The sequence below is a fragment of the Ctenopharyngodon idella genome, chromosome 11, assembly GCF_019924925.1.
Source record: "Ctenopharyngodon idella isolate HZGC_01 chromosome 11, HZGC01, whole genome shotgun sequence".
Classification (NCBI taxonomy): Eukaryota; Metazoa; Chordata; class Actinopteri; order Cypriniformes; family Xenocyprididae; genus Ctenopharyngodon; species Ctenopharyngodon idella.
This window is the reverse complement of record NC_067230.1, coordinates 3,382,098-3,397,067: the sequence shown is the minus strand read 5'-3', so window position 1 is coordinate 3,397,067 and position 14,970 is coordinate 3,382,098. Positions and strand designations below refer to the sequence as shown.

The following is a 14,970-nucleotide window of genomic DNA, read 5'->3' as shown; positions in this document are numbered from 1 at the left end:
ATATACACACAGACATAAAATGTAAAGTATTAAGCCATAAACTTTGTATCAAATACACTTAAAGATTATGAGAAACATAAACTGGTGTGTTCATGCGCATTCAGTGCATTCCAAAACACAAACACAACACCTCTGCCATTCTTGGTGTGTTCAGTTAATGTCCATTTATTTATTTTTCTTTAGCATTATCATCAGTCTGTGAATTCATTGCTATTAAACATGTGTACTGACATTCTTCATTATGCTCAATCTTCTTTTCTCTATTATTTCTAGCTTTCTCATACCCATTAGCAACCTAACAAGGTAACTTGCCATTTTACTCTTGTAGAGTAGAGGTTTCCTTTTCTTTTATTTTTAAGTAATATACTTTAAAAACTGTAATCAAGAAAGTTGGGATTAGCTCAAAAATAAATCATATTTCATGCATTACTAATGCCACCATTTAGTATCTATCTATCAGTTACAAATTTTCACAAACTTTTTATAGACGACAAAAACTATAAAGTGCCTAATGAAGACAGACTAGGTTTATATGTAAGCAGAAGTGCTGTAGTACATTGAATAGATATCTGAATATACAGAAATACAGAATAACCTATATGTGAAAGTTACAGAAATACAATGCATTATGAAAAATGACAGATATGCAATACACAATGACAGATTGTGATAAATGTTTATATGACAGGGTTTCAAATTATAGTCATTTTAACTGTTTTTTTGACGCAACAACCGCATAAGATTTATACAAAAACTGATTAAATAGATTATTGGTATAAAAATAATAGAGCTTAATATAAACTCAACATTTGAACTCTGAACCAACTAGCTGAGTGAAAACTGATATTAACACACAGGAGTAACATCATTTGCCATAAGCAATTACCTAAGAAAACATTTTTACAGCGTTGATTTTCCTTAAACCTACCAATACATAAAAGGCCACATACATTGAGGTTGCAGAACAGTTTGGACGGAGAATATTACTACACAACCGTGACTCATTCTCGACCATCACCAAACAACTGCAGCAGGAACGTAAACAAGTACACAACATCCAGGTAGAGACTAAGAGTTGCAAAGATATATTCTTCAGGACTCAGAGTATATTGCTTGTTCCCCATCAGCAGCTGCGTATCAAAGGCTAGAAACTGAAAAGAAAAGAAAAGAAAAGAAAAAAGAAAAGAAAAGAAAAGAGACTCAGGTCAGTCGACATTATATAACCTTAATCGCATAATAAATTCTCATCATTTAAAACCATAATCCTTTCTTGACTAATCCTTCTTACCATGGTAAATACAACAGCTCCAACGCTGGCATAGACCGCATGTAACCAGGGGACCTTTTAAAAGAGAAAGCAGTTAGAAAGTGACTAGAATCTATGTTAGGACTGTTAATGGTTTTGTACAGATTGGGACTGGTATTACTAGCCGAAATCTAAAAATACAGTTCTGAACAATGTTGTAACGCATTGCAAGTAACGTGCATTACGTAATCAGATGTAATCAGATGATCAGACTTTTTTAATGTAATGAGTGAAGTAACGTATTACTTTATAAATAATCACATTAATATTTCAGTTACATTTTAAAAAAAGTATTACTTTTCAGTTTAATTAATTTGCTTAAACATTTTTTAAATTACTTAATGAAAATTCTCTCTCTTCTACATAATATAGTCACTTAGACATGTGCACTCGTGTGTGCGAACCAGTGTTGGGGGTAACGCATTACAAGTAACTTGAGTTACGTAATCAGATTACTTTTTTCAAGTAAACTAGTAAAGTAACTTATTACTTTTAAATTTACAACAAAATATCTGAGTTAAGGCCCGTTCACACCAAGAATGATAACTATAAAGATAACGATAAAGATATAGTTTTAAAAATCGTTCTAAAAGAATAGCAGAGTCCACACCACTGCTATAACGATAACGATATAGAACACTGACAGCCAATCAGAATCCATTCTAATTTAAGGGCTCTCGTATTTAAAATGGCTGACGACATTGTGGAGAAGTTAATAGCCGAGGTCCAGAAAAATCCACCACTGTTTGACAAGTCAAACCCCTTGTTCAAGAATACTTTAAAGAAAATAGATATATTGAAAACAATTGGCCATACCCTTGGAATAATTGAAGTCTTAATGATGAGATCATTATCTCAGGCTAGCAAACAGTGAAACATAAAAATTACTTCAGGTATCCAGCGCTAGTTTCATAAAAATTGTCTTGCTTCCTTTGAAGTTGCAGCAAAAGAGACTAGGCGTTGTTTTTTTTTTATCCACTATATTGACTTTGTCAGCTAAATTCACTGTTAGATTAGATCAATAAATTCACTGTTAGTATTATATCGATTACACTCGAAACATAGCATGCTGAGGAAATCTGCTGGTTAAAGCCGTGTAAATGCAACAAGAACAGCAAAAATATGTTGTACACAGAGCGTGAGCTTGAGCTTAGAATAAACAGATTATTATCATTCATTGGTGTGGACACAAATATAGTCATCTTTATAGTTATCGTTCTTGGTGTGAACGGGCCTTTACTTTTTCAAACAAGTAATGCAAGTTACAGTTTTCCCATGTATTGACTGACAGCTCTCCTGCCGTCATGTTGAGAGAAATCGTGAGTGATGCTGTACTATGCTGTTCACGTGCTATCAGAAATTTGATAATTCCCACTTCTGAAGTCGTGATTACGAGCTCATCGCATTCAAGTTTCGAAATGGGAGGGCGTTCATGTGCAATTTTTAACTAGGAAACTAGTATTTATGATAATTTCGAGAGCAGACTAGACTAAATGTGAACATTTACTCATCTCACTGGCACAAAAACAGGTTCAGTGTTCCTCAAAATGAATAAAAACAGTAAAATGCAAACTCAGAATATTACGAAAACCTCCTATAATTAAATATGTTCAATAACACAAATGTACTTTCCCCCGCTTTCACAGACTAAAATGCATGTTTGAGCTGTTTTAACTGAAAGCAACTTAAAGTGACATCTTAAAATATGTCAGTGCCATTGTTTTGTCTCAAGATGCAGACTAGTAATGTTTTTTTTCTAAGGTTTAAAAAAGTTTATAAAAGCTACTTAATACCTATATCCTAATTGAGCTAAGGCCTAATCCTGGCTTAATCTAAGCCCTGTCTGTGAATGCCTTTATGTATTTAATCTCACTTTATTAAGCAATGTCTTTGCTGCTGACCTTCAATGATCCAATTCAGCTATACTAATAACAAAAAAATTACTTTAGTTGAACATCATATTTGTGTTTCATTTTGTTTTTGTTTTTATTTGTGTTGAACTTTCTTCTCCTACATCCTATTCTTCTTTGATCCAGAATGGCAGCACAGCTGAAAGGTTTGTTTGAGCTGCGCCCTCTACTGTACAGACATAAAGTTGCATTTGCTTCAGCCTGAGGATTATTCATTTCACTTTTGGGGCCAGATTTACTAAACGGGGCAAATTAGCGTGAGAGTGCAATTCCACAAATGCGGTGCACAGTGCAATCCTCTCTGCGGTGTCTCCTCCTAGCAGCAACAATTGCAGCCATGTTGCAAAATGGTTTAAGACATTGTTTTTTTTGGGTGTTAAATAATTCCGCAAATACCAGTAAATTGACTAGCTCAAACATTAGTAAATCGTGTTGCATGATTCATTTAAATACTCTCCTCCCATAAATTTTGCGTCTGAAAGGGAAACTCCTACAAATGCATATGCAATAAGATCAGCCACAAAAACAACTCAGTCCACGCCTTTTTAGCGCTGATTTTTCACTGCATGTCTTTAGTAAATCCGGACAGTAGCTTTTTAACGCCAAAAGAGAGTTTTGCGCTGGCGGAAACTGTTAGTAAATCTGGCCCTTGGTGTGAAAGGGCCTTTATATTTTATATATACTTTTGTTGTTGTTGTTGTTGTTGGTTTTGTTAAAAACCAAATATGCAAGCCCAGCCCAGGGGAGAAAAAGTAATATAACGAATTACTTTTCATAAAAAGTAAATAGTAGTGCAATTAGTTACTTTTTTAGGGAGTTACACAATATTGTAATGCATTACTTTTAAAAGTAACTTCCCATAACACTGGTGGGAACAGACAAAAAGTACAAAAGTAACAAGAACATTACTTTTAACTTTCAATAACAAGAGTTGTACAGTACGTAATATAAACCATAATGTTATGAGATCTTTTTTATGGTATACATCACTCTAGGGGTCAGAAAATGAAGGTGTGTGTTGTTGAATGCAACGAAAAAAACAAAAAATTTTCTGTACAAAAACACCAGCAAGGCCTGGACGAGAGCAAGCCTCAGTCATCAGAGAAAAAGTAATGCAAAAGTAATGTAATACATTAATTTTCATATAAAGTAACTAAGTTATATAATTAGTTACTTTTTTAGGGAGTAATGCAATATTGTAACGCATTACATTTAAAAGTAACTTCCCCAACACTGGTCCTGATCTGTCTATTTGATTGAGTGAAAAGCTCAGTGAGGTTTACAGGTGCTGCTATAGTTTACTTTGATTTTTTTGATACTTACATAGCCAAAGGGAACCACCAATCCCATGACAATAGCACAGAAAAACATGACCATACACAGAATGAAGAGAAGACCTTGGTATGAGGTGATGTCAATCTATAGAGACAAAAAATAATACTTTAGAATTGTAATATTATTGTATTTTGCATGTATAAATGATTGTACTTATTGTACTTTAAGGCCATATTGCTCACCAATGTTCACTAAGAAGGTCAATTTAGTAATATTAATCATTGGAATAATTCTTTCATCGGTTGCTCACCTTGCTCTGAAAGCTGAAGATGGTGACGCACAGGCACACTGTGGCAGTGATGCCGATGCACAGCAACACAGACTTGGTGTTGTAGAAACTGTCGGAAGTAGGAAAAAGGACCATTATGGTCAGTAGATATTAAACATATCTTGTGGAATTTGGAAAAGCAAGTTTGAGCATGCAAACACGTAACAGATATGTCATTACCTGGAGATAAAACCCAACATGCAAGCCATGCTCAGAGTCTTTGTGTGCACAATGTTCACAAAAGCATGCAAAAAAAAGGGAAGAAAATAATCAAAGAACATTTAAAAAAAAAAAAAAAAAAAAAAAAATATATATATATATATATATATATATATATATATATTGTAATTTTACGAATGGCTAAAATAATTTTAGAGCTACTGTAGATATTGATTATTAAGACAAAAGGCAAAACTGTACTCTACACTCTTAAAAATAAAGTTTCCAGAAGGACATTTTTGCAGTCATGCCAAAGAAGAACCATTTTTGGTTCCTCAAGAACCTTCCAGTGATCAGCTCTTAAAATAACCTTTTTTTTTTTCTTTTTTTTTTGAGTATGAAGAACATTTGAATAATCTAAAGAATCTTTCTGTACATTTGAAAGGTTCCATGGATGTTAAAGGTTCTTCATGAAACCATCGATGCCAATAAAGAAGCTTTATTTTAAAGAGTGAACTTGGGTTGAGGGACTGTTTTATTTTAGCATGCAAGTATTTAATGATGAAAAAATTGTAATGTATCTTTAAACTGATACTCACAAAGATTGAAAGTAGAATAAGATTCCATGGAAACTGCCTCCTGTAATAGAGAAATGAAAATGTGTTTTCCTTCTTATTTCTCATATAGCGAAGAGTGAATAGCCACAACTGCAACTGATCAAGTTTTAGTAACTGACCTCAAATCACCACAGCAAGCCAATGAGATATATGTGATCAGAAACAGAAGACTGCAAAACACAAACATAGCTTAAGGTTAAAGATCAAATGCCTAAATAAGGAACATTTTAAAGCATTTATGGCAATATTTTAATTATTGATGTTACTTACTTGGATATGGAGTATAAAATAGGATGTGTTTGAATGTACATCCTCACTGGAGCACTGAGTATAGCAGAGGGAAAGTGGTTAGGAGTGTCAAAAGGTCAATACTAAATATAATACGCTCACACATAACTGATAACATACACTGTTCAGAAATTTGGGGCCAGTAAGATTTTTTATTGTTTTTGAGTCAAGAAGTTTGCTCACCAAGTCAAAACAGTAAACACAGTGATATTGTGAAATATTAGTATATTTGGCCTATACTTGTACACAGTCTTTTGATAGAGATATACTTAAAAAGTATAATTAAGTATTCTAAGTATACTTGGCTTGTAGTTGTTTACTCTTTTGATTGAGTAGCCTATTAAATAGGGGGCGCTGTTACACATCTTCTGAAGAGTAAAGCATCTCTGGATCAAAACACAGGCGAAGAAGAAGCAGAAACATGTGACAAGCATTGCTGACGCTCATGTAAAATAACGCGATCATCAAACATTAAACAGAATATAAATCAAAACTGCTTAACGTTACTGTATGCATGGTAAAAACAAGGTATTCTCAGCTTTTTGTTCAAATTGCAGCAGCTCTGTTTTTTTCTTTTGATATATTACGTTCAGATATTCATATGTAATCACTTAGGTACGAGAGGCTGTGCTGTATCGTGAATAAGTCACGGCTGAAGGGTGTTGTTAGGAACAACACGAAGCAGAGATATTCACGATACAGCACCAGCCTCGAGTACCTTATTGCTTTTCTAAAACGGTTACCACACAATACAAATATTAAAGCCAAAAAATATGTGTATCAATGCAACTTTCATGAAGTAAACTTTCACTAAAAGCCTTCCTTCCACCGGAAAAAATAGTCCCTGACTATGAACAGCAACAGAAGTTACATTATTACGACATTAGATGACGGCAAAGATTGTCTTTATGAGTGAGTCACTCAGTGGCGAAGACTTTTATATTGAAAAGACTGAATTATTGTGAACACGGAACAAGACGCAACTGACAAATGCTTTGACTAGCACTGTCAGTCACTGGAAAACCCCTTAACTGCTAAAAGGACAAGATATTGCAGCGGACATTTAAACAGATTTTTTAATATGAACATAGGACTGATGAAAATGCTAAATCTGAATGCAGGTTCGTTCAATCGATCTCTTTCTCATAATACTCTTCTACATAATACAGTAAGCTTCAATGAACAATATCAATTGAGAACATACAGTTTACGTTGCTAAGAGTGGTTGCTAAGGATGTTGTGTAGTGATACACAGAACCGTTGGGTGAAGCGGTCATAGCCGTGTTTTATCGTGAATAAAACACAGCTATTGACCAATCACAATCAAGGACAGGAACTAACTGTTTTATAAATCAAAATATATGGGGGCCATGAAATTGCTGCTGCTGGCTGGCAACTTAAAAAAAAAAAAAAAAAAAAACGCTGGCTGGGAAAAAGTTAAATTACAGTTAAAGGTATATATTTCAAGTATAGAAATGAATACCTGAATAGAAACGTAGTAGTATACTTAAAGAGCAAAAATAATATTTAAATAGTAAGCTATACGTATGCTGTTCACTTACAGTGAACTTAAATTTCACTTAAAAAACTTAAAAAGTACTTGCAGTATAAAACCACTAAACTAGTAGTTTACTAAGAGTATACTTCAAAGTGTACTTTCATAAACTAAAAATGTGCTACAAGTATTAAACTAGTAAACTATCAGTATACCAAGTTCACTTGTAGTATAGTTGCAGTACAAACGAAAAACGTAGTTGTAAACTAGTAGTATTGGAAACACTTACATGTATAATACTAGTACATTGATATACTTACTACATAAAGTATATACTTAAAATATACTTGAACTTTACTTGAGTATACTTAATAAAATTAACTTGAAGCATACTTATTTTTTGTAAGGTTTATCAATGTTGAAATCAGTTGTGCTGCATAATATTTTTGTGGAAACTGTGAGAAACAAAATTCAGTTTGATGAATAGAAATCTTTTGTAACATTATGAATGTCTTTAATGTCACTTTTGATCAATTTAATGCGTTGCTGAATAAAAGTATTAATTTCATTACAGAAACAATAATAAATCTTACTGTTCCCAAACTTTTGAACGCTAGTGTAACTGATTCAGTAATGTGACTACCATTGATCAGTAGAATCAGTAACTCACTGGAATGTGAAGAGGGCGATGACTGCGACTGTTGAAAAGAGCTGCAGCATCAGAATGGAATAAACCTGCAGGGAATGAAGAGACATTTTTATTACAAGCATTTGGATTTGATAGTCCTCTATTTATATTTAAGTTAAATATTTAAATTGCTACCTTTCGTATAAAAATTCGTCTAATGAACGTATCATCCCAGGAAAAAGCTCCTTCACCATAGTAGTAACCAGGGCATCCTGCAAAAGGATAAATAAATAAATGAATAAATAAACAAACAAGAGCAGAAAAAATATATTTGACAGAAGGCAGAATGTTAGTCAAAGCTACCTGCATTGGCCTCGTCGTAGCTTGGAGGCATGTTTCCTTCAACGGTTTGGACCGTCGGGGCAACCTGTGACAACAAACATAGTTGGTAAATATTTAAGCCATGTAAGATAGAGGCCAATAACACGCTATTAACACTGCCAAATATTAATCATCGATCATATTCATTTAACTCACTTTGAGAATGGCTATAAAATACTCTGAGTAAACACTAATCTTTGATTGTTGTTTATAAACTCATAGATACGATCCAATCCAGTTTAGAGATTAACAGACCTGTGCAAAATAAACCATGAAATAAAGGACATGATCATTTAGATTGTGTGTATGAATGCAAGATGTAATATAGTCCGTTTAATTTTTAATATGTTTTAGTAGAATAAAACTGTCAATAATTGTATGTCTCTGTAAAGACAGAAGCTTGATCTATAAATAGTCAGAATAATCTCCTTATGGAAATATGCTAGTAAAGCATGCCGTGTCTTCTGAGGAACTACACACTTCTGAAACGAGCTCTAGTTCATGTGTTCAGTTTTAACCCCATTCAGTCAATTACATTTGAAACCATTATTTATATATTACTTTATTATATATTATTATTATTTTATTATATTATATTGATATCATATCTTGTAGATTAATTCACCTTCACTTTTACAACTTACAGGTTTTACAGAAAGTCTCCTGATTTCTATTCTATTCTATTCTATTCTATTCTATTCTGTCAAAAAAATAAATAAATAAATAAATAAATAAATAAAAATATGCTGGGTTGTTTCAACCCATGTTTTGGTCAAATATGGACAAACCCAGCCAAAAGATCATTTAGATTGTGTGTATGAATGCAAGATGTAATATAGTCAGTTTAATTTTTAATATGTTTTAGTAGAATAAAACTGTCAATAATTTTATGTTTATGTAAAGTCAGAAGCTTGATCTATAAATAGTAAGAATAATCTCCTTATGGAAATATGCCAGTAAAGCATGCCATGTCTTCTGAGGGACTACACACTTCTATTCTATTCTATTCTATTCTATTCTATTCTATTCTATTCTATTCTATTGTTCTAAAAATGCTGGGTTGTTTCAACCCATGTTTTGGTCAAATATGGACAAGCTCAACTGTTGGTTTAAATTTTTTAAATTCTTTTTAAATTCAACGGTTGGGTTTGTCCATATTTGACCCAAACATGGGTTGAAACAACCCAGCATTTTTTAGAGTGTTCTGTTCTGTTCTATTATATTCTATTCTTCTGTTTTCTTCTGTTCTGTTCGATTCTATACTATTCCATTGTTTCGTTCTATTCTACTCTATTCTATTCTACTCTATTCTATTCTATTCTTGTTTTATTCTGTTCTGTTCTATTCTATTCTTCTGTTTTATTCTGTTCTGTTCTATTCTATTCTATTCTATTCTATTCTGTTGCTCTATTCTATTCTATTCTATTCTATTCTATTCTATTCACTGTAAAAAAAAAAAAAAGCCAGGTTGTTTCAACCCATATTTTGGTCAAATATGGACAAACTCAACCGCTGGTTTAAATTTTTAAATTCAATTTTTAAATCCAACGGTTGGGTTTGTCAGTATTTGACCCAAACATTGGTTGAAATGACCCACCATTTTTTAGAGTGTTCTGTTGTATTGTATTGTATTGTATTCTATTCTATTCTGGAGTAATTGATCAAACGATACCTTACCTTTTTCTGTGTCATTTTCTGTGATCAGTTGTCACTGCAGTGTTGTGATGTGTGTTCTCTCAGTCAGAGAGAGCGGAGCAGGTTTCTGTCGGTCAGCTGTCTGTGGTTCATGTGTGTCTCTGCGGTGGAGATTTATAGTGTCTATTCAGGCTAATCCGTCTTACGCTCCCGTTAGTCCCTCCCTTCATTCTAGCAGCGTCTCAGTACTGGATGTATTGATGGGAGCGAGCGGGAAGTTACCACATTCATAACACTGATCTTGGGCTTTTCCTTGATCTGTGATCCAACCTCTTTCTCAGAGAACAGCTGTGCTATATTTAGAGTTATGTAGCTTATTATGTATGGAGGACAAACCCGAAAGGGGAAAGACGATTCTACATATGAACATATGAATATGACATTTTAAAATGTTGGAAATGTGTGGGGTTTGTAATGAACACATGCATATAAGTAAAGTAAGTCCTGCTAGAGTTTCATATAATGTACAATAACATAAAAATAACTGTAACAATAACCACACAAATAAACTGCAAAAAAAAGTCTTGTTTTTCTGACCCCACTGATAGATATTACATAAACTCACTTCATTTTGATCAGTCTTTCAGAAAACAAGACTTATTATCTTAAGCCATTTTGATCAAGTAAATCTTGATTTTTTAGGATGTTGAGATATTTTTACTGGAAAACAAGACAAAAACACAGAGGAAGAACTTTTTTTTTTCAGTGTACACACTGACAGAGCTTTAGCATTATAACAAGTGTGTTATATGGGTTATTCCATAAATGTGTTCTATTTGTTAAAACTAAAATAAATTTATTTAATATGTATTTAACACATATTTTTATAAAAAAGAGTTATGATTGTAATAGGATTGACACATAACTTGGGGAGACAACTTGAAGTATTTTTAATAAAGTACCCTAACAATATTAAATAGCAGAAAATATAAATAGAAGAAAAATACAATAAATACCAAGTTTTTTCAACCAAGATGCCAATCTATTGGTAATACAGTAACAATAAGTTAGAAATGCAGAGCTGTAAATAAAATAGCATAATAAATAAATAAATAAACACTGGATTTTTTTTTTTTTATGTAAAAATGCCTCTAATAATGCAGAGTTGGTGTCATTAATTCACTGGTCACTTCATTTACCAGTGAATCCATAGTTTTTTATATTAAATAGGATAAATATTGTACTGTAGCATGATTGTACATCAAGTGTCAGTAACTTATTTCCATGACAGTTTAAAGGGCACCTATTATGCAAAATCCACTTTTACAAGGTGTTTGAATATAAATGTGTGTTGGCAGTGTGTGAACACAACCACCCTACAATGATAAAAATCCACCCACTCCTCTTTTTTAAAATCCCCATTAAACCAAAGCTGTCTCATTAGACATGCCATTTTGATTCTCTGAGCAGTGTGACATCACACTGATCAGGCCCCACCCACGGCCATTGATTGACAGCCCAGCATTACCATAGTTTCCGCCCTCAGTGAATTGTATGCTGTCCACCATTTTCTCTGCGCCCGAGCAGCTTTAGCAACAACAATGTCTCGTAAGCAATCCCAGTGTTCTGTTGTTGGATGTAGAGTGAACATAGGAGATTTCATTTTCTACCAACATCTGAGCCACTGAAGACACAGTGGATTTGTTTTATTTTTGAAGATAATGCGCCCCAAAATATACCTAAATGCATTTATGTCTGCGCAAATCATTTCACTCCAGACTGCTTTGTGAACGAGGGGAAATACAAAGCAGGCTTTGCTAAAAAGATGTTACTCAAGGATGGATCTGTACCAGCTTCACCTCCAGAAGAAGTGTCACACTGTTTATTTTTTATGATTTTTGAGCAAATCACCATTTCAGTCAATGTGAATGTTAGTCAGTTCTACAACAAATGTGGCTAAAGCTATTGTTGTCATAGAGACCATATGTCTGTCGTCTATTTTAAACCTTGCTTAAAGTCAGTGTAAAAGGTGATTGTCCTGAAAAACTGTGAACGTTTTCTGTAAAGACAAGACATTAAAAATGCTATGTTTATTTGCAAAGGCCAGCACATTTATCCACTAACCATTCAGAAACGTCCAGTTTCATTCTAAAAGTTGTAACTTCTTCCTGAGTCTCTCCATCAGTGTTCGACTCCAGTTTGAACAATGTAAGGCTGAACACCGTTACTGACAATCCTCATTTTGGCTGTGTGAGATTCTCCAGCTTTGTTGTTGTTGAGCAACCGAAGCGTGAGCTGTTAAAGCTCCGCCCTCTTCTGGAAAGGGGGCTGGGAGCAGCAGCTCATTTGCATTTAAAGGGACACACACAAAAACTGCGTGCTTTTGCTCACACCCAAATAGGGGCAAATTTGACAAGCTATAATAAATGATCTATGGGGTATTTTAAGCTGAAACTTTACAAACACATTCTGGTGACACCAGAGACTTATATTACATCTTGTGAAAGGGTGCCCTTTAATAGAAGAGGCTGGACAGGTTGTCATGAGGGATATGAAGTATATGTGGCAAATTGTCACACCTAATCTATGTTTATAAAGTGAATAATTACAATTTCTGTTGTAATCAATAATTAGATTTAGCTGTTTCATCACATTTTTTGTGATTCATATTGTTGATATAATTACATAGGCAATATATCAATTTGGCCATATGTCAGGGTTGTCCAATCCTGCTCCTGGGGAATTTAGCTCCAACCCCAATTAAACACACCTGAACCAGCTAATCAAGGTCTTACTAGGCATACTAGAAACTTCCAGGCAGGTTTGTTGAGGCTAGTTGGAGCTAAACTCTGCAGGAGAGTGGCTCTCCAGGACCGAGTTTAGAGACCCCTGCCATGTGTGAACAATCTAAGCACATCTACAATGTTATGTATTAACAATCGTATAATAGTACTTATTAGTAAGGAATGTTTTGCCTGTCTTAGATTGTGGGTCATGTGACTGTCAGCTTTGAAACGGTGACTTCATGGCTTTTGTAAGCTGCTTTTGTAATGACTGACAGTGTGTTAAGTGTGTTAAGAATGTTAAAGGTTTAAGGGTTTATTTCTGGAAGACTGCATGTCAGTGGGACAAACTATAGTACGATGGGTGTTTATTTATATGTGCTAAAGGGAAAGAAAGATCTCCGTTTTGCAGAGTTTAGATATTTTTATTTTTTTTTATTTACATTTACTTTTATGCATTTGGCAAATGCTTTTATCCACAGTGACTTACATTTCATTCAAGGTATACATTTTATCAGTTCATACATTTCCTGGGATTCGACAACATGACCTTGGCATTGTATGAGCTACAGAAATGTATTTTTCAAAGACATGTCAGAAATATTTTTTAAAGTTATATCATCTAAGCTAACATAGTTTTGTCAGTAGAGGGCGCTCTTCCCTCTGTTATGGCCTGGTTTCTGTCCAGTAGTAATAACTTTTCTTCCCAGAGTCCCCATATATATTTTGCAACAATAGCAATAACTTGATAACTCAAAAAATAACAGCTTAATTTCACAATTAAGAATTTAATTGAAAAAACTCATCTTTCTGTTTTATTCACTTTATTTCTATGGTGTATAAAAAATGTATATAAAAATGTATCATTATGATTATGGTTATTTCTATGATTTATCCTTTTAAACATATTATTCCTGTATCAGTCCATTCAAGAATGTTCTTTTTATCCATTATATCTTTTGATATCATATACTCATATTAATCTATTCTATTCAGATTTTAGTTCAGCTCTGCCTCTGAAAATGTCAAGTTGAGACATGCTATTTTATATACTAAATTGATCTTTATTATTTTCATCTACAAAGTCTGGTATCCTGTCTCATATTAAATGTTGCATGAGCTCGTTGTCTCACTTGTAATCACATTAGTATTATTATAAACATGATGGTCTAAACATGATGGAAAAGCTTATGCAAAGTATACTATATACTATATGCTATACTCTCTATTGCTCTTGCCCTTCTTTTGCTCTTTTACTCCTGTGACAATATTATTTTAATCAGAGATGTTGTGATACAGACTGTTTTATTACTTTGTTACTTACTATTAAAAGCTGATTATTATTTATTTAAACATTCATTGTTTATTATTCATTTTATTCTTTACTTATAAATAAAATATTTTTATACATCGCTTCTTCTTCTGACTGGCTCTTACTGCATCAACTTTATTCACATTTTCAGTTTTAGACAAATATAAAATAATTCCAGATACAATTGTTGAATTATCTGATGAGTTTCAGAGCTACAGCATTTTGTTTCATTGCTTGTTTAGCTTGGCTGGACAAGAAACTGTTTTAGAACTCATTTAAGGAAATCATTCATTTAAAGACTTTATTAAAACTAATGTCTTTAACATTACTGTTCACTTAAATGTAATATGGCACAGTAACCTAAAGAGGGCGCACTTACTGTATATAAGAATATAATGCCATATCAGGCATTACTTTTTGGATGTACAATATTTATTTGTTGTTGTGTATAGTTGTACGAATCTGGACTCATTTATTCATATATGTTTGATATAGGCTATATTTGATAGCATATATATTTGACATATTTTATATATAAGGCAAGTAGCAAGTATAGGCAGCAAGTGAACATTTTGTTCATGTGTTAGAAGCAGGAAAAATGGGCAAGCGTACGGATTTGAGCGAGTTTGACAAGGGCCAAATTGTGATAGGTCGACTGGGTCAGAGCATCTCCAAAACTGCAGCTCTTGTGGGGTGTTCCTGGTCTGCAGTGGTCAGTGTCTATCAAAAGTGGTCCAAGGAAGGAACAGTGGTGAACCTGCGACAGGGTCATGGGCGGCCAAGGCTCACTGATGCACGTGGGGAATGAAGGCTGGCCTGTGTGGTCCTATCCAACAGACGAGCTACTGTAGCT

The 14,970-nt window shown here is 33.6% G+C and overlaps 1 protein-coding gene across 1 annotated transcript; it reads right to left on the bottom strand.

Annotated features, from left to right (window-relative positions):
- Window positions 1-177: 177 nt before the first annotated feature.
- faim2b (Fas apoptotic inhibitory molecule 2b) lies at window positions 178-10,275 on the bottom strand. Its single transcript, XM_051913520.1, has 12 exons — window positions 10,065-10,275; window positions 8,370-8,433; window positions 8,202-8,278; window positions 8,049-8,113; window positions 5,866-5,919; window positions 5,715-5,765; window positions 5,578-5,617; window positions 5,000-5,037; window positions 4,802-4,889; window positions 4,540-4,635; window positions 1,289-1,342; window positions 178-1,151 (listed from the first exon to the last, which is right to left on the bottom strand). The coding sequence occupies exons 1-12, from the start codon at window positions 10,077-10,079 to the stop codon at window positions 1,002-1,004; spliced, it is 792 nt and encodes a 263-aa protein (XP_051769480.1). The 5' UTR covers window positions 10,080-10,275; the 3' UTR covers window positions 178-1,001.
- Window positions 10,276-14,970: the final 4,695 nt, after the last annotated feature.

Coding starts and splice junctions, on each gene's coding strand:
- faim2b (XM_051913520.1), bottom strand. Junction 5,766..5,865: donor ATTTTATACTCCATATCCAA/GTAAGTAACATC, acceptor TGTGTTTTGCAG/TCTTCTGTTTCTGATCACAT. Junction 1,152..1,288: donor GAGCTGTTGTATTTACCATG/GTAAGAAGGATT, acceptor TTTTCTTTTCAG/TTTCTAGCCTTTGATACGCA.